The sequence below is a fragment of the Macaca nemestrina genome, chromosome 7, assembly GCF_043159975.1.
Source record: "Macaca nemestrina isolate mMacNem1 chromosome 7, mMacNem.hap1, whole genome shotgun sequence".
Classification (NCBI taxonomy): domain Eukaryota; kingdom Metazoa; phylum Chordata; class Mammalia; order Primates; family Cercopithecidae; genus Macaca; species Macaca nemestrina.
The window spans coordinates 8,236,530-8,253,797 of NC_092131.1; the positions used below are offsets into that span (position 1 = coordinate 8,236,530).

The following is a 17,268-nucleotide window of genomic DNA, read 5'->3' on the forward strand; positions in this document are numbered from 1 at the left end:
CATCATGCCCAGCTAATTTTTTGTATTTTTAGTAGAGACGGGGTTTCACCATGTTGGCCAGGATGGTCTCGATTTCCTGACCTCGTGATTCGCCCGCCTCGACCTCCTAAAGTGCTGGGATTACAGGCGTGAGCCACCGCGCCTAGCCGGGAATCTTGAAGAAAGAGATCGCAGCCTTGAATGAGATGCTGTCCTAAGCCTCACGGACTCTGGCTCGTGAGATTCTGTGATTCTGGCATTTAAATCTTGTCAGGGAAATCAAGTTGTACAGAAACCCCCACATCTGCGCAAAGCAGGGACTCTTCCTGTTGGTGAAAAGCAGGGCAGAGGCGTGCTCTTCTCTGGAATATCATAAGGTGACGTGGCTTTGGGGTTTCGGTGGGAGGGTAGGGAGCCTCCCCGGATTCCCACTCCCCATGGTCCCACCTCCCCCCACCCATGGCCTCTATTTAACTCCAAAATAGCTTTAATTAAAAATGTGCCAGCATGTTCACAGACTCAATTACTGTATTGCTGTTCGTATTTTCTTTCTCATGTTGGCTTTAAAATTTCATCAACACAGCTGCTTCCTCCGCGATGATTCATCTCAAGACTCCGTGCGCGTTATTATTTTTCCTGTGGATTCTCTGTGCCCAGCCGGGCTGGGCTGGGGGCGGCTGTAATTGACGCTGGGGCCTCTCGTTAACTCCCCTGCTGGGCTGATAAATGAAGCCTCCGTTGTGCGCCAAAAAAAGCCAGCTTTACAAAAGAGCAAGGAGCTCTCCTAATATTCTCTCTCCCTAGACCAGAGGGCTGGCTTGGGGAGTGAGGCTGGGGTCTGGGCTGGTGACTGAAGGGCCCCCGGCGCCCCCTCCTCCCGCCCCCTCCCCACCCGTGCCCACCTCTCCCCTGGCCTGCCACGTACCAAAAGGCCGCTGAAAGAGACCCAGAATTCACACCAGGCACAGATGGGGAAACTGAGGTCTGGGTGAAGGTGAATTTCCTGACATGGATGTTGTATTCGTCTGGTAGGCCTGCCATAACAGAGTTGCACAGACTGGGGGACTTAAACCACAGAAATGTATTTCCTCACAGTCCTGGAGGTGGGAGTCTGAGATCGAGGTATCAGCAGGGCTGGCTCCTTCCGAGGCCTCTCTCCGGCTTGTAGACAGCCTCTTCTCCCTGTAAACTCCAATAGCCCCCGCCCCAGCGCTCACCTGCTGTGTGGCTTCAGGTGAAATCCTCTCTCTCCCAGAGCCTCCGGGTCCTCACCTGGGAGACAGGGGTGATGGGAATGCCCAGCACAGCGTGACGTGGCCCCTGGGAAGCACCCCGGGTGGTCCCAAGGGCCTGGGATCTTTCGTGGTCCGGCTGACCATGTGCCCTCTGCTGCCCCTTGGGCCTGGCCCGTCCCCGAGGGAACCGTTGCTCTTTGTCCTTTGAGTTCTGAGCCCATCCAGGCGGGGGGCGAGGGGATCAATCTGCTACTGTCTCAACCCATGGCCAGTGCTTCAGTTCTGTGTCCCAAGGAGGATGGGCTGTCCAGAGCCCGGGTTCCTCCGGAGATGCTGGCCTCACGGTGGTCCACGTGGGCTTATCTGTTGGTCGGCGTGTCCATGCCTTGGTAGCAGGCTCTGAGCCCTTCCCTGCTCTGTGTGTTTGGTGTCTTGGGTTGGCCGCCTTGCCCCTGTCACCTCTGTTATAGGCAGTATAGTCTCTGGGTCTCTGGAGGACATTAAACGCTTCCTTAGTCGAACCTCAGAGTCAGTCCAGCCTGTACATTGCCCAGAGAGGAAACCCCCTGTTTCCAGCCTTCCAGCCAATGAACAGATGGTCAGTCTCGCAACGTGGGCAGAATGGAGACGGGAAATTCCACCTCCATGCCCTAGAACCAGCAGTGTAAGGAGTGTCCACCGTGAGCCAGATGCTGGGGGAGAGTCACCAGGGCTGACAGGCCAAGTGCAGGATGCCAGTGCCAGAGGGCCTGGTTCAAGTCTCACTGGTGCCACCTGCCAGCAGAGTGGCACTGGACAGGTCACGTAACCTCTCTGCACCTCAGTTTCCTCCTCTGCAAAATGGGGACACTAATGGTGTCTGACACATACATTGTTCAGAGAATGAAAAGGCAAATTGTGGAAAGGACTGGGAGTCGAGTGGTCAGTGGTAAGGGTGGCGGGTTAACCACCGTGATCTTTCCTGTCCGTTGTGGGCCAGCCGTAGCCTCTGCCAGCCTCCGCCTGACGCCAGTTTATGTGCAGACAAACAGAGGCCCGGAAAGTTGAGGAGCTGCTCTGGCTTACTCAGCCAAGGTAGGATTTAGGTTTTGCAAATCTGCACCCCTCAGCTGGACGCAGTGGCTCACGCCTGTAATCCCAGCGCTTTGGGAGGCCAAGGCAGGCAGATCACCTGAGATCAGGAGTTTGCGACCAGCCTGGCAAACATGGTGAAACCTCGTCTCTACTAAAAAAATACAAAAATTAGCTGGCGTAGTGGCCGGCGCCTGTAATCCAGCTATTTGGGAGGCTGAGGCAGGAGAATTACTTGAAACCTGGAGCTAGAGGTTGCAGTGAGCCGAGATTGCAGCACTGCAGTCCGGCCTGGGTGACTGAGTGAGACTCCATCTCGAACAAACAAACAAAAAAACTACACACCTCAAAGCCTCCCACAGGCCTGTCCCTCACTTACCTCACTGGAACAAGTAATGGGCCTGCAGAGGGACCTGGGAAGGGAGGGATGGTCCTCGTGGTGGACAAGACCTGGTCTGCGTGTTACCTCATCAGTCCCAGGCCGAATGGCCCTGAATGGTGCATACACCTGAGTTTGAAAAATGGGATTTCGGGTGTGAAATGACATGGGACCAGGGGAAGAGCAGTGCCAGCCACAGGTAAGTGACATCAGCCACACATGGCCGCACCCTTCATCTCTACCGCCTGATCTGAGTGCAGATTGGGAAGATGTCACTGGACCCCCAGCTGAAGCGGCAGCCCCTTTGTTCTTTTTTCCTTTTTTTCCTATCAACTTTTATTTAAGTTCTGGGGTACATGTGCGGGACGTGCAGGTTTCTTACATAAGTAAACGTGTGCCATGGTGGTTTGCTGCACAGATCAACCCATGGCCTAGGTATTAAGCCCAGCATGCATTAGCTGTTCTTCCTGTGCTTTCCCACCCCCCACCCCCCTAACATGCCCCAGTGTTTGTTGTTTCCCCTACAAATGAGTTCTCTCAAAATGAAGGAAGAAAAAGAAAATAAATCCAGTTGGTATGACTGTGTAGCTCTTGTGCGCGACCTTGCAGGTCATCTTCGCCTTGAGGCTAGAACAGGGGCCAGATAGGGTGTGCCTCCCCCACCTGGCCCTCTGAGCTGCTGGGATCTTGGGGTGCCTCTAGGCTGGGGCACCCCATCCCAGAGCCTCTCAAACGGTTGCTTTTCCCTGGGAGGTAGCAGGGCACTTTGGGGTGGCTTCACCCTGGTGTGAGTTTTGGGGTGGGCTCTGGGGGGGTGGTGGGCGCTCCTAGGGACCCAGTGCCGGGCACATGGCAGGTACTCAGTGAGTCCTTGTGAATCTGGAGTTTCTGAAGACATGGATCTCCTGGAGTTGCCTTGGCGAGCCCCAGCCCTGGCCTTCGGTGTGGGAAAACCACTCCGGCTCAGCTGAGGTCCTGATGGCTTTGGGCTGATAGGTGTCCAGGGAAGGCACTGGGCAGAGTGATGGGCATGGTTGGCATTTACTGGGTGACACTGTTCTCCTTCCTTCTAGCTGCCCCGCCCCTATGGCCGCCCGAGAAGCTGGCTTCAGGTAGAGCTGCCCGGTGGGGGGCGTGTTTGCAGTGCTGTTTGTGGGGGTCGGGAGGCTGCTTTGAGTGCTGTGCGCTGCTGTGTGCTCTGTCCCCCCGTCCCCAGCACCCTCCCGTTCTTTCCTGGGAGCACTTCCTTCCCAGGCTGCGCTGGCCCTACCTTTGGAGTCTTCTTGGGATCTGCCCTCTCTTCGAGCTGGAGCTGGCGTTACTGGCAAAACTTCCAGCTTTGCAAAATAATAGCAAGAGTCATGCAGCGACTGCCTCCTGAGGGCTCCCCATGGTGCGAGCCCCTTGTCATGCACCTTGCCCAGGTGCCTGGGATCCTGGTGCTAATCCCCGCTTGGAAGCAAGACACCTGCAGTGCATGGAGGGAGGAGAGGCTTGCAAGTCTATGTGAGTTAGTGGAGACGAGGCCAGGGCCCACATGCCCACCCAGCTGTGGCTCCTGGTGGGAAGCTGCCTAGATCCTTGAGGGAAGTCTCCAGCGCTGCTGAGCTGGGTGGGTACTGGGCTGAGGGCTCTGCGTGGGTTGCACAGTTCTGAGGGCCAGCATGAGTCACCATGCCAGGCGCCCTGGGCTGCAGCCAGATCCCTGCTGGACAGGGCATGGGACTGGGGAACTGCTGGGTGAACTGAGTTCCCACCTGTGCCCAAAGACCCGTGGAGCCAGGCCCTTTAGGCACCGGCCACTCTCCTGCCGGCTCTCAGGCCTCCACATGGTCTCATCTCTGTCCCCTTCTCCCCGTCCTGAGACTGCTCGCCCCAGAATACCTGCCCTGCATTACCCTCCGGGGGTCTTCCACCCCATGCCCAAGCCGACACTAAAAAGTGTCTGTAGACACTGCGAGTTGTCCTCTAGGGGCAGAGCCACCCCCATTTGAGAACCAGTGACCAACTGTGTGCCAGCCCTGGGCTTGGCCTGGGAGGTGAACCACACCTGTCCAGCCACGCAGACAGACGGTGAACTCACAATGTCATTACACAGTGCCGAGTTCGCACCCCCTTCCAGAGCAGCCCACAGGCATGACTGACTGACTTGTGGACACAAACCCGCTTGCCCTCGTGGGAACAGCTCTGATGTGGTTCCCGTGGGGCAGGTTGAGGCCTGTCTTCTGCGGAGGCTACTGCGCTGTGCTGCATAGCCCTGTCCCCTGCCCTTTTCTGCATCCTCCCCGCTTTCTCTGTGCTCTCCCTCTGAGGGTCCCCCGAGATGGATGACAGCTGAATCTCGGTGGGCTTTAGTCTGGAGCAGGACAGTGGAGTCCTGGCTAGTCTGTGGCCCCAGCTGCCCCTGGAGCTGCTGGGGCCCCTGCTGGGGGAATGGTCTCCCCAAGTCTTGCATTGGAGTCTCTGCTTCCAGGTGGGTCCCCCAGCCCAGCCAGCTGAGGGTGCACCGTCTTCCAGCACTTCCTGGGGGGAGGTGTCAGCCTGACAGGCCGCTCAGGCCCTGGGTTTATTACTCAGCACCCAGACCATTGATGACGCGTCACTGACCAACCCTGGGAGCTCCCACAGTGCTTCCTCTTCCTGGAGGGAGGTCACCAGGTCTTGGGGATGGGGTGGCCACTGGGCTCTGGCCTTGCCCCCGGGTCTCACCTCTCTCCTCCGTAGCCCCTGGGATGATGGCTCGTCTGTGGGAGTGGGACTGGCGGGAAATGTGAACTGGAAGGAGCTCTCTCCAGCTTCCTGTCCTCCAACCTGGACTCCGTCCCAGCCTGGGGACTGCAGTGACCACGGGGATCTGGAGACCATCTCAGCACAAGCTCAGGGCAGAGGCGTTGTTAGCGTGGGCAGGAGCTGCACGGGGCCTGGGCTCCTGTGGCGTTTTCCTGCCCAGGTTCCCATTACTCTGAGGGTGGACATAGGCCCCTCCCTGCAGACGGCACCTTCAAGCTCTTCAGCTGGGTAAAACTGGCCTCTTGTGACAGATCGCCTGGAGCCCCCGCAGGCCAGAAGCAGGAGGGCACCTGACCCAGGAGAGGCTGGGCTGGGGAGGCCTGTGTTGGGGTCCTCTCCCTGAGCCCCACAGTGTCTCCTACGTCAGACGCAATCATTGGCATGACCTAAATTTGGGAGGGGGAAGGGGGCGTGGCTGCGTTGCTGTCCACCGTGGTCCTGGACCCTGGCCGCACCTGGCTGTCCAGCTGAGCCGAGCTGTGCTGTGCCACACGGTGCCAAGGGCCCATGCTCACCTGTCGGGCATCCTGGAGGGTGCTGAGGAAGGAGGAGCCTCGCAGGTGCCCACCCGTCCCTGCACCGAGCACTAAGACACTGGTCCAGAGTCGCACCAGCTGGCCCTCTAAGGGGACTCCTTCCCAGGGCATTCCGTATGAATCAGCCTGGGGCCCTGGGGCTGGTGGTCCAAGTGGTCACTAGGGCAGGCTGGCCAGGTCGGGACAGAGGGCACCCCCTCTTCAGCGCCTGCCTCTACCCCCACCCCCAGCCCTCACTCCCCTTCAGCTGTTGCCTCCCTGATGGGGCACAGAACTGTGCCTGGCACACAGGAGGTGCTCTGTTTGTGCCTCTTAGACACATAAGCGATGCAGCAGAAGGCACATTTGAGGGCCCAAAAGCTCTTTGGGAGCAGGAAGCAGGGTGAGAGCAGCTCCCCTGAGCACAGCCCAGAAAGGGGCTTCGTACCCGCAGCCACCCCACCCGTCCTTCCCAAACAGGCAGCCTCAGGTGGGCAGGCTGGAGTGGGTAGGCTCCAGGTCTCATCCTCCTTCTGTTCAGCACCCCCTCTGACAATGCTCCCTAGGGGTGACCCTAGGGTAGCCCCACATAGGCCCCCTGCAGCTTTGCAGGCAGGAATTCCCGGGAAGTCAGGAAGGTGAAGGATGGAGTCCCCCCGAGCCCGCTGCCGGGGAGGAGGCGGGGCTGCATTGCAGAGGCCCAGAGAGAGCCAGGGAACAACTGGAGTTCACCCAGCGAGTCCCCACTGGGCCCCAAGTCGGGCAGGGTTGCAGTCAAGGCCCTGGATATAGGCTGGGGGTGTCCTGAGCTGCAGTCCTCAGTGGGAAAGGGGCCCTGCAATCTCCTGGGTCTCTTCCTCCCTAGTCCAGGACCCTCGTGCTGCCCTCTGGAAGCCCTAGAAGTGGGTGATGTGCATTGGGCCTGGCCAGAGTGGAAGGGGCCACCATGTTAAGGATTCGGGAAATCTTGATTCAGCTCTGAGCTGGCAGCTCCGTGTGTAAGATCCCTTCTCCCTGGGTCCTGAGGGAGCCACCCGAGGGAGACTGGGCAGGCGGGTGTTTCTGGGGAGCGCAGTGGACCCCCGCACCCCCCAGAAAGGGCCAGCACCTTCCTTAGCTGCGAGCTCTTCTCTCGCAGACCAAGCCCAGCAGGTGCTTTCAGCTCCTGTTTCCCCTCCTCGGTGAAATCCTAGGGAATCTCATTCTGCAAAGGGAGCGACCTGTCTCATAGCAGGATTTTTAATTTGGATTTAAGTGCAATAATGGTTACTCATTTGATGCGTCATTAGTCACATTGCCCCTTAATGAGAGATTGTGCGTTTTTCCTGCCTGGCTTTGTGGCTTGCTAATAAAGTTCTATGGACATGCAAATGTTTATAGAGGCTCACCGAAGGCAAGGGTGGGAATTGCATGCAGCTAATTAAAAACCTCCCTCAAGCTCATGCACACACCTCCTCCTAGGGAAATTATCTGGGGGAGGGGAGAGGACGGCAGCGCAAACTGAGTTTTCAGTAACAGCACGTGGGAGCCCATTTGGTCGAGGGCCAGAGAGGATGGGGAGGAAGGGACGCCCGAGTCAAAACAAGCTGGGCAGGGCAGGACCAGCTGGAGGGGAGGGTAGCGGTTCCAATCCCAGGTGTACCCTTCCTGGCTGTGTGGCCCAGTAGTCAGACTGTGTGTGTGTGCATGCACGCATTCAGAGTGTGTGCTGGCTTAGAATGCATTCTCCATTGGAGAAGATTTTGTAACTCTCTTACTGTTGTAGAGTCCTGGCCAAGAAAATCAGGTGGTTTGGAATTGTCCCCTTAAGTGGAGCTAGGGGTACATCTCTCAGGAGAGGTGACCTAGGGAGGCATGGGTGGCTCTGATAGGGTGGGGGAGGGGTGTCACTCATGGGTGGGGGAGGGTGAGTGAGTGCTGGGCCTAGGGGTCGGGGCTGTAGCCTCTTCCTCTTTTTGGTACCTGGTGGGTGGGTGTGTGGGGGCTTTCCTTGATCTGACCTCCAGCTGGGGGCTGTGAGTGCCTCTGGTTAACCCGGGCAGGGTCAGCCAGGGTTAATGCCGTGGTCGGGACACGGCAGTCCCATTTGATGGTTCAGGGCTGTACCCAAGGTCCCCGTGCTGAGACCCATTTGCGATGCTCACCAGGGTTATCTCAAACCCACCACACTGTGGGGGCCCTGCAGGAAGGTTGGTTCCCACTTCTCTCCTTTATGCCCCTCCCCGACCTTCGGCCACACCCAGGTCCTCCCGAGGCCCAGGAAGCAGCCCCCAGCCTCCAGTGCCCGGCTGCCCTGGCTGACCAGCGTCTGGTGGGTGTGGGCTACTTAATGAGGGGAGCCACTGCCCGGATCCCTGCTTTCCGGTCATGGTTCCGCGGACCTCCGTGGGAGCTGGTAGTAAAGCCTCCACTCCCCTCCTCACCCGCCTCGAAGGACACGGCTGTTTGCTGGCCCTTGAGCCATGCTCTTGAGACCGCCCAGCCCCGGTGGGGGGCCTGGTCAGGGCTCTGAAGGGGTTGGGAGAACACAGAGCTGGGCCTCAGTGAGGCTGGGGCTTGTGAGAAGTGCGGAGCCAGGTCCAGCTTTTGAGGGAGGCAAGCAGGGTGTGTGGGGGATCTTTCACAGCCAGGCCGAGGGGCCGGTGCATGGAACTGGGACCCCAGACATGGCTGTGGCCTGTCCTGCCCTCTTTGCCTCTGCCCCAGCCCAGCCCCAGCCCAGCCCCAGCCCGGGCCTCCTCTGTCTCTTCTCTGCAGTTTGTCTGGGTTGACTCAACAGCCTGCTGATTTATGGCACATTCCGCCTGTCTTATCTGCCCAGCCGCTTTCTCTCAGTTCCTTTGAAGTAGAAAAGGGTGTTTGGGCCAGAAACACCCAAAACCCCTTAGTGATGCAGAAAGAAAGGCCGTGCCTTCTGCTGGGCTGGGCCATGGGAGGGTCACTGTGGGACTGACCTTCACACACGGAGACATTTATGGGACCCGTGGATTCATTCTGGCTCCTGGTCCCAGCCCCCAGCCCCAACTTCTGGGGGTTGGGGGTGTTTGCTTTGCTCTTAAGCAAAGGGCCTAAGGCCAAGGCTGCCTTCCTCCCTCCCTCCTGTGCACAGGGCATTAGTTACAACTCCTTACGCGAGTTCTCAGGGATTCAGAGGCAGCATCCAGGACCTGCTTTAGGAGCTCCCTGTCCGTCCGATGGCGGAGGCAGCCCGGGCAGAGCCTCCCTAGAATCCTGAACCCGTGGGAGGTGGGAGGCCTTGCCTGTGGATGTGGCCCCGTGTGCTGCCAATGGCTGTCCCAGGCCCTCTGGGTGCTGTCTGTGCAGGGACCCAAGGGCAGGATGTTGGAGCGGAGGAGCCAGGGTGGGTCTCGGGGTGGGAGAGATGCTCCCTCCTCACTGACTCTCGCTGGCTCTCCTTCATTCATTCATTCTGTTTATTCAGCCATCCAGCAAATGTTTACGAAGCCCACATTGGAGAGTGGATCGCTGACATCTGAGTTGGGGAGAGTGAAGATCGATTGATCCCGGCTTGGGGGATGGATAAGGGGTGTGGAGGGGAGGGTGGAGGGGTCCTCTGAGGCCGTGCCTTTGAGCAGACCCTGCTGCTGTGAGGAGCCACGCCCAGGGCCCTTGGCCTCCTCAGCCTGGCCCTCCGTCTAACCCCCCTCTCTCTCTCCCCTGCAGCAGGCAGGCTCTGGAGAGTGCCGCACGCTGCGGAAAGGCTTCTCGCCCTACCATTCAGAGTCGCAGCTTGCGTCCCTGCCGCCCGCCTACCAGGACTCCCTGCAGAACGTGAGTGTGTGCCCCAAAGAAGCCCACGTGTTCTGGAGGAGGGGCTGAGGCTCAGGTGGGCCAGTGACCTGCCCGGTGGGCACAAGGATCTGGGTGTCCGAGTTCAGCCCCAGCCCTAGGCCCTGTGTCCCGTCCAGTGTGGCAGTTAGAGGTGGAGCCCCCGGTGGGGTGACGCTGCTGGAGGTGCAGGGCAGTGTCCAGAGGCACATGTGCAGGGCTGCCCGTGCCCAGTCGCTGTCCCTCTGAGCAGCTCATTAGCCTGCGCCGCTCCTTGGCCACAGTGGGGAGAGGGTACCCAGCCAGCCCTGGAGCGTGGGGCTCAGGTGTGTGGATTCTGCACTGAAATGACCAACCGGATGCCTCCAGGGGTATCCTCTGCCCCTACCTGGCTGGCCTGGCCTGGAGGGAACGGGGTGGGTGACTTGGAGCCGGCTCCTGGGAAGTGGACCCTAGCTCAGGGATGTGCCCTGTAGATAGATGGGATGGCAGTGGGGAGCCACAGGAGTCCAGGCCCACTTGCCCTCCTAGCATTGGCAGTCTCGCCTTGTTGTGGGGCTTAACACCTGGGGGAGCCCTGGCAGGTGCGTAGCTGATGCTTAGGAAGCACTGGCTGTTCTCCTCGCGGCAACTGCACAGCCATGTATGGAGGTGCTTCTTGGGCAGTGGGTGCCCTCATAGCAGCTGTGCCCCTTCCTGCTCTCCCCTCCACCCCTCGCCCGCAAGGCTGACCCCAGGACCCCCCGCAGAGCTTGCTGGGCCTCAGTGCTGGCTGCTGGCTCTGCGATTTCTCTTTTGCGGCCCTTCCACCTTCTCCAGGAATGCAGCTGTAGAGCCTGTGCAGGCAGCAAAGCCTGCCGATGGCCGATATTCCAAGCATTTATCCAGGAGTCCCTCGGCTGAACGAGGCTCTAACTGTTTCTTGGTGGAGGGTTCTGAAAAGCCAAGGGATGCCCCCTCGGGGCTGGCTCCTTAGCCTTCATGCCCCGTGCCTCTCATCCATTCAGATCATGGGAGGGAGTAATAGCAGCTAGCAGTTGGCTCAGTGCTGTGTCCTGAAGTCCTTCGAGTGGCCTGCAGGTTGGGAAGTGCTGTGCAAGCACAGCTCTCACATTCACCAGGCCCGCCAGATGCTGTCTCCCTGTAGGCCTCTGGAGAGCACACCCCGGGCATGGGTTGAACCTCAAGGCCTGACAGTGTGGATAAAATGCTGTCAGAGTTCGGGAATGTTCAGGAAGGCTTCCTGGAGGAGGCAACCTTGGGAGGGGTTTCGTTCTCCTTGCCTCCTTTTTCCCTCTAGACCGCCCTGTGCACCAGGGGGTGTCCCCTACTTTGGAGAGGAGGAAGTGAGGCTCATAGGGGTGGGGAGGATGGCCAGGGCCCTGTGGTGAGTGCATACTGGTGCCTGTGTGTGCCTAGAGGTCAGGGGCCAGCGTGGGGGCTGTGCAGGGGTCATTCCTCCATGAGGCCGGGAGACCGGGTGATGAACTGAGGTGCAGGGGGCAGGATCGGGGCTGGTTGGTGGGCAGGCCCCCAGGAGTGGGTGTTGAGGGGTCAAGGTGTCTCGTGGGAGGGGCCACCATGAAGCCTGCAGAAGTGGCTGAAGTGGCTGCTGCGGAGGGGCCAGGGCCAGGGCCAGAGGCCCAGGGGCTAGGCCTTGTGAGGTTTTCACAGGGCAGTGGGCCCTCGCTGGGTCCCGGAGAGCCCATGTCCGGCACTTGGACCCCCGGGGAGAGACAGGGGGTTATCTGGGGAGGGCTGTCTCTGGGCTCAGACACTGCCTGGGACACAGGCCCTTCCAGACCCAGGCAAGTCTCCTTTAAGGCTACCTGTGGGTCATGGGCACAGCAAGGGCATGCTGGAGAGTCCTTGGGTAAAGCAGGTAACTCTCTGGGGTGGGCACCCCCTCTCTGCCCTCTGCTGCCTGTACCCTCCACCCGCTGGCTGTGAGGGCAGGTGCCCAGGGCTGGCCCCCAGTGGAGGGTGGGAGGCAGTTTATACCATCAGCCTCCTGAGGGAGGACACTCACAGAGTTACGCCGTCATCACAATAGAACATTTTCATCACCCCAGAAAGGCAGCCAGTACCCATCAGCCATCACTCCCATCCCCCTCCTCCCAGCCACCGGCAACCACCGATTGGTTGGCGTTTTCTGTCTCCATGGATTTGCCTATTCTGGATATTTCGTATAAATGGAATCACATGACGTGTGGCCTTTTGTGTCTGGCTTCTTTCACTCCGAATCTTGTTCTCAGGGTCCAACCACAGGTACCCTGTGTTGGTCTCCATTGCTTTTCATGGCTGAATACGATTCTGTGGTGTGGGTAGAATACATAGTTCCTTCATTTGTTGCTGCACATTTGGATCGTTTCCACGTTTGGGCTCACATGAATGGTGTTGCTCTGAGCGTTTGGGGACAGGTATTTTGTGGATGTCTATTTTCAGTTCTCTCTGGTGCACACTGGTATCCTCACTTCGGGCACCAGCTCAGGAGTCCCACAGACTTGAGATCAAGGCCCAGTCCCATTGTTTACAAGCTGTTTGGTCTTGGGCAAGCCATTCTGTTAGCCTCACTCTCCTTGTCTGTAAAGTGGGCATGTAGGCCAGGCTCAGTGGCTCACGCCTATAATCCCATCACTTTGGGAGACCAAGACAGGAGGATTGATTGAGTCCAGGAGTTCAAGACCAGCCTGGGCAACATGATGAAACCCTGTCTGTATCAAAAAAAAAAAAAAAAAAAAAAAAAGCTGGGCATGGTGGTGTGCACCTGTAGTCCCAACTACTCTGGAAGCTGGGATGGGAGGATTGCTTGAGCCTGGGAGGTCGAGGCTGCAGTGAGCTGAGATGGTGCCAGTGTACTTCAGCCTGGGCAAAAGAGTGAGATCCTGCCTCAGAAAAAAAAAAAAAAAAAAAAGTGGGCGTATATGGACATGTAAAAAGATAGTGCCTGCCAGAAGCAGTGTGGCAAGGACTCAGTGGGCCCATCCGCCCTAAGTGGGTACCTAATCAGTGGGAGGTGTGTGTGGCCAGAGGGGGTTGAGTTCTAGTGCAGTTGGGGGCCCCTGCACCCTGGGAATGCCCTGGAGGCAACACTAGGATTTTGTCTAGTCCTGGTGTCACTTTCAGGATCCCAGGCCACGCCCTCACTGGCACCCAGCACTGCCCACTGAGGTGGGCAGGAGAGGGGCGGCTTGCACAGCCCACCCCCATGCTCCTGGCTTCCCTCCTGCCTGTGCTGCAGAAATCCTGGTCCCCTGGAGCTGGGGGCTGTAACAGGACAGGCAGCCCAGGGGCCTCATGCAGATGGGGACATGAGGCCAGAGGTGCCAGGGGCCAGCTGGCACATGGACTCTGTTCTGCAGCGGAAGGTGCAGGAAGGTGTAGGTGCCCAGGTTTCCCAGGGCTGTGCGTGTGCGACTGGCGCCCCCTGCTGTCCGGCATGGTGAGTGCCGCCTTCTGCGTCAGGTCGGGGCGCCCCCTTGCGCTGCCCCAGGGGGAAGCCCGGCATCCTGTTGGGTTCCCTACACTACAGAGATCCGACAGCCTGGGCTGGAGTTAGAGGTCTGCACACACCCTGGGCAGAGGACTCTTTCTGTTGTCCAGACAAGGAAACAGGCTCAGCGTGGGTTGGGCCCCACCTCAATGACACTTTCCTAGACCCCAGGGCTCGGGGGGCCTCTGGAGGTAGCTGCTCCCAAGGCAGCTTCAGGGGTGGGGCCTGGTCTCCATGTGGAGGCAGGAGCCGGTCAACCTGCAAGGCCCTGGGAGCAGGTACAGGCCAGGGCGGGCGGGGAGGGCACCAGGGTTTGGCTGCCAGGCCTGCAGGGGCTTACGGGCCCTCAGGGTCGCAGAGCCCAGCCCTGCAGTGTTAGGTGGCCCCATGATGCGGGCCTGGGTGGGTGGGATTCCAGCCCAGCTCCCTGAGCCTGCCAGGCCATTGGGAGGCGTCATCAGAACCCCATTTACAGAGAGGGCAGCAGACTCAGCTTTCAGGGTTGGCCCAAGGATTGCCAGAGTGGGGAGCCCCGAAGATGTCCTCAAAACCCCAGGGCTTCCAGGGCCCACAGGGCACCACTGCGTGTTTTCTGTCTGGCTTTGGGCACTTGTAAGTTCCTCCCAAGCTCTCCCAGCATCTTGTGAACTCCTTGTTCCTGCTGGGCCCCCGTGGTCTGCACTGCAGCCTGAGAAGAAGCCCTGCGCCTGGCTTCCCAGCCACATGGACCCTTAGAGGCAGGAAGCTGGGGGTGGGACCACCTGCCCCTGGGTAGACACGCAGCTTCTGACAGAGGCTGGGTCCCCTCCCCAAGGCCTGATGGGGGAGCTGGGCACCTGGCGGCCAATTCATCCCACAGGACTGGGAGGTAGCAGCTAGGAGGCAGGCCCCAGGAGTGCCCAGGGCGAAGCCAGTGTCGTCCAACCGGGCTGCAGGGTGGGCAGGGGAAGGGAGTTTGGCGTCAGGTGCCAGGGTTGAGTCCAGACCTTCCTGGTCTTGCTGCAATTTGGGTCTCTTGCCTTGCCTGGGCTGAACTTATTTTCCCTGCAAAACAGATGCTAGGTCTTATCTGTGCGGGGCGGCAGAAGACCTGACGGGTGGGACCGGCCAGATGGGGCTGCGGGCTCCTTGGGTCTCCGTCCTCACACCTGCCTCCTCTGCCTCACCCCGGTCCCCTTTTCCTCCTGCCTGGGCCCTGGCCCCTCAGAATCGGGGACTTCTCTGAGCCACCGGTCATTCCTGGGGCCACCACGTGGGAGCCACCCCGGGTGAGCTGAGATGTATGATTGCCTCCCCTAGGGCCTGGCCTGCCCCGCACCTGAGCTGCCCTCGCCCCCCTCTGCTGGCTATAGCCCTGCAGGACAGAAGCCTGAGGCTGTCGTGCACGCCATGAAGGTAAGGGCCACTACCCGCTCCCTCAGGAGCCCCTGGATGCTGGGTGCGCCGCGAGACTGTGGGACCTTTGCACCCGGGGGCATCCAAGTGGCAGGGGTGGGGGGTTTCACCTGTGTGTGGGTGGCTGGGTGACCATGGCTGCCTGGAGCACCATGAAGGCAGAACTCAGAGGTGGCAGTCATAAGTGTGTCGCCTGTCTGCCATCCTTGAGCCACTGCAGCTAGCAAGACTGAGGCCTGGGGTCAGGGAGGGCAGGCACCCTACTAAGGCCAGAATGATAGGGGCAGGAGTGGGGCTAGAAATAACCTCAGGTCTGCCAGGCCCAGCCTCTGCAGGTGCCGACAGGTGAGTCCGATGGGCTCTGGTTTCTCTAGGCTGTGCACACCTGAGCCCAGTCCTCACTCCCATGCCCCGCTTCCTCCTACGTACATGCCCCATGACATCCCACATGTGTGCATGGACACGCCCATGCCTACTCACACCCCCTCCACGTGGCGAGTGCCCACTCATCTCCAGCGGGCCCTGGGTTGTAGTGAGTCCACCTGAGGGTCTTCCCTGCCCAGCCTGTCTCCTTCCTCTCAGATGGCCCAGCCATCAGCTGCTTCCCTTGTAGGGGCTTCCTTTGTAGGGCATCCACAGTGTCAGCAGGGTGAGAAGATGACCTACCCCTCAGTTTTTTCCACACTTGTCACCAGGGGCCCAGCAGCTCAGGGTCCTCAGCTTTGGTGTGCAGCAGGGGAGGCTGAGGCCCAGGGGCCAAGTGACTTGCCCAAGGTCTGCCAGTGGCCTCTGCCCCTGACTCCAAGACCTGTTCCCTTCAGGTCCTGGAGGTACATGAGAATCTGGACCGGCAGCTCCAGGACAGCTGCGAGGAGGACCTGAGTGAGAAGGAGAAGGCCATCGTTCGCGAGATGTGCAACGTGAGGCTTCCAGGGGTGGGGGGCAGAGGCTTGGCACTGGGAGTGTGACCAGGGCCACCCAGCATGGCCATACCCTTCCCCATGTGGGACTCCATTTCTCGAATGCTCAGCGAGGGCTGAGTGGCCTTGGATGGCTGAGGGGAGGCCTCGGAGGCACTGAGAGCCCCGGCTGGTCGTCACCTCACTGCCCCCTGCCCTTCCCAGAGGGCCCGTGGTGTCTGCAGATCTGCCCTCCCCATGAGGGGCTCTGGACAGAGCCTGAGCCCCCCACCCCCTGGGGTTGGTTTGTTCACCCCAGGTGTTCCCTGGGTGCTGGCCCCTGGGCCTCCCAGCTTGCTGGTGCCCCCCGTGGCTGCTGGCTGGGCAGGTGGTGCTCAGGGCAGGAGGTCCAGGTGGAAGCCCTCAATCTGCCAGGCTGGGGCCGCCCAGGAGAGCCCCGTGCCCGACCCAGCTGAGCACCATCAGTGGTCTCCTTGGGTGCTTGCAGGAGCCATCGGGGAAGGAGTTTCATAGGGTATGAACCCAGGGCTTAAATGGGGGCGAGGGGCTCTGAACTGTGCAGCCCCTCCCCCACATCACCTAGTGGGGCTCATGGACCCCACTGGACAGCTGCAAGGCTGAGCCACACCCCAGCAATGACCTGCTCAGGCCCGATAGCGGGCATGCAAAGACCTGATGTGGGTGTCTCTGGGCCTGCAGTGGCCTCGGCGTCCCTCCTGGCCCCATGGCTCTGAGGTCGTGGGTGATTCTGCCGTGATGAGGCGGCGGACGCACACAGCCGGCAGGTGGACGCGGGTGAGGCCACCACTCACAGCTCTGTCCTCTCCACAGGTGGTCTGGAGAAAGCTGGGAGATGCAGCCGGCTCCAAGCCCTCCATACGGCAGCACCTGTCTGGGAACCAGTTCAAGGGGCCTTTGTAGGGCCGCTCTTCTGTGGACGTGGACTGGCCCTGCTGGGAGTCCCCAGGGGGAGTTTCAGGCCCCAGACACAGGCAGGACCTCCAGTCCAGCCCTTGTCTTCTTTCTCTGTGGTGAACTGTACATAGGACGCTGCCCGCCCTGGCCCAGCTGCCATAGCTCCGATGCACTGGCCCAAGCTGCCATCTCCCGCCTCACACACCAGCAACCTGGGAAGGAGACGCCGCGGCCGTTCCTGCAGCAGAGCAGCCCGGACGCCTTGTTCCCTCTCTGGGCCCCGAGCCCTGAGCCCCATGAGCAGGAGGCTGCTTCTGAGATCCAGCCTGGGGACTGTCCAGGCTCCTGTGTCCCGCCTGGGATGGAGGGGCCACTCATCAAACCCTCTACTCCCCGGCTGCCACCCACACTGGACGGACAGCACCGCTACCTGGGTCTTGACACAGGTGGTACCACTTCTCGCCCACGTGCCGTGGCCTGGCCCACCAAGCACTGGGTCCCCGGCACGTGGATAAGGCCGCTCACTATGTCTGTGGCTGGCTGGAGGCTGCCCTGGGCCCTTCCTGTGACCCCATATCTGGAGCTCAGGGTGCCCTCACCCCTGGGGATCTGCACCCAGCCACCCAATGCCTGCTGCTCCTTGCTTTTGGAGGTCATCCCCCTCCCCCAGAGTCTCTGCAATGTCCCCCTGCCACCCTGTCCAGGCTATGCCCTTTTTGGGCTCCTCCTGCCCCATGCCTGGGGCACGTCCCTATTTGTGGTTTACATGACAGGCCAGTAACATAGG

General features: G+C 60.0%; 1 protein-coding gene across 3 annotated transcripts in view; it reads left to right on the top strand.

The window, feature by feature from the left end:
- The window catches only part of LOC105467433 (coiled-coil domain containing 85C), a 93,253-nt gene extending 76,618 nt beyond the window's left edge, over positions 1 to 16,635 (top strand). Inside the window, exons 3-7 of one of the 3 annotated variants that reach the window (XM_071099629.1) lie at positions 3,738 to 3,776; positions 9,654 to 9,761; positions 14,551 to 14,646; positions 15,468 to 15,566; positions 16,398 to 16,635. In XM_071099629.1, coding sequence (XP_070955730.1) covers positions 3,738 to 3,776; positions 9,654 to 9,761; positions 14,551 to 14,646; positions 15,468 to 15,566; positions 16,398 to 16,487 — 432 coding nt within the window. In that variant the 3' untranslated portion in view covers positions 16,488 to 16,635. The remainder of the gene's footprint in view (positions 1 to 3,737; positions 3,777 to 9,653; positions 9,762 to 14,550; positions 14,647 to 15,467; positions 15,567 to 16,397) is intronic. The other 2 variants (XM_071099630.1, XM_011717036.3) reach the window with 2 other exon arrangements.
- Positions 16,636 to 17,268: the final 633 nt, after the last annotated feature.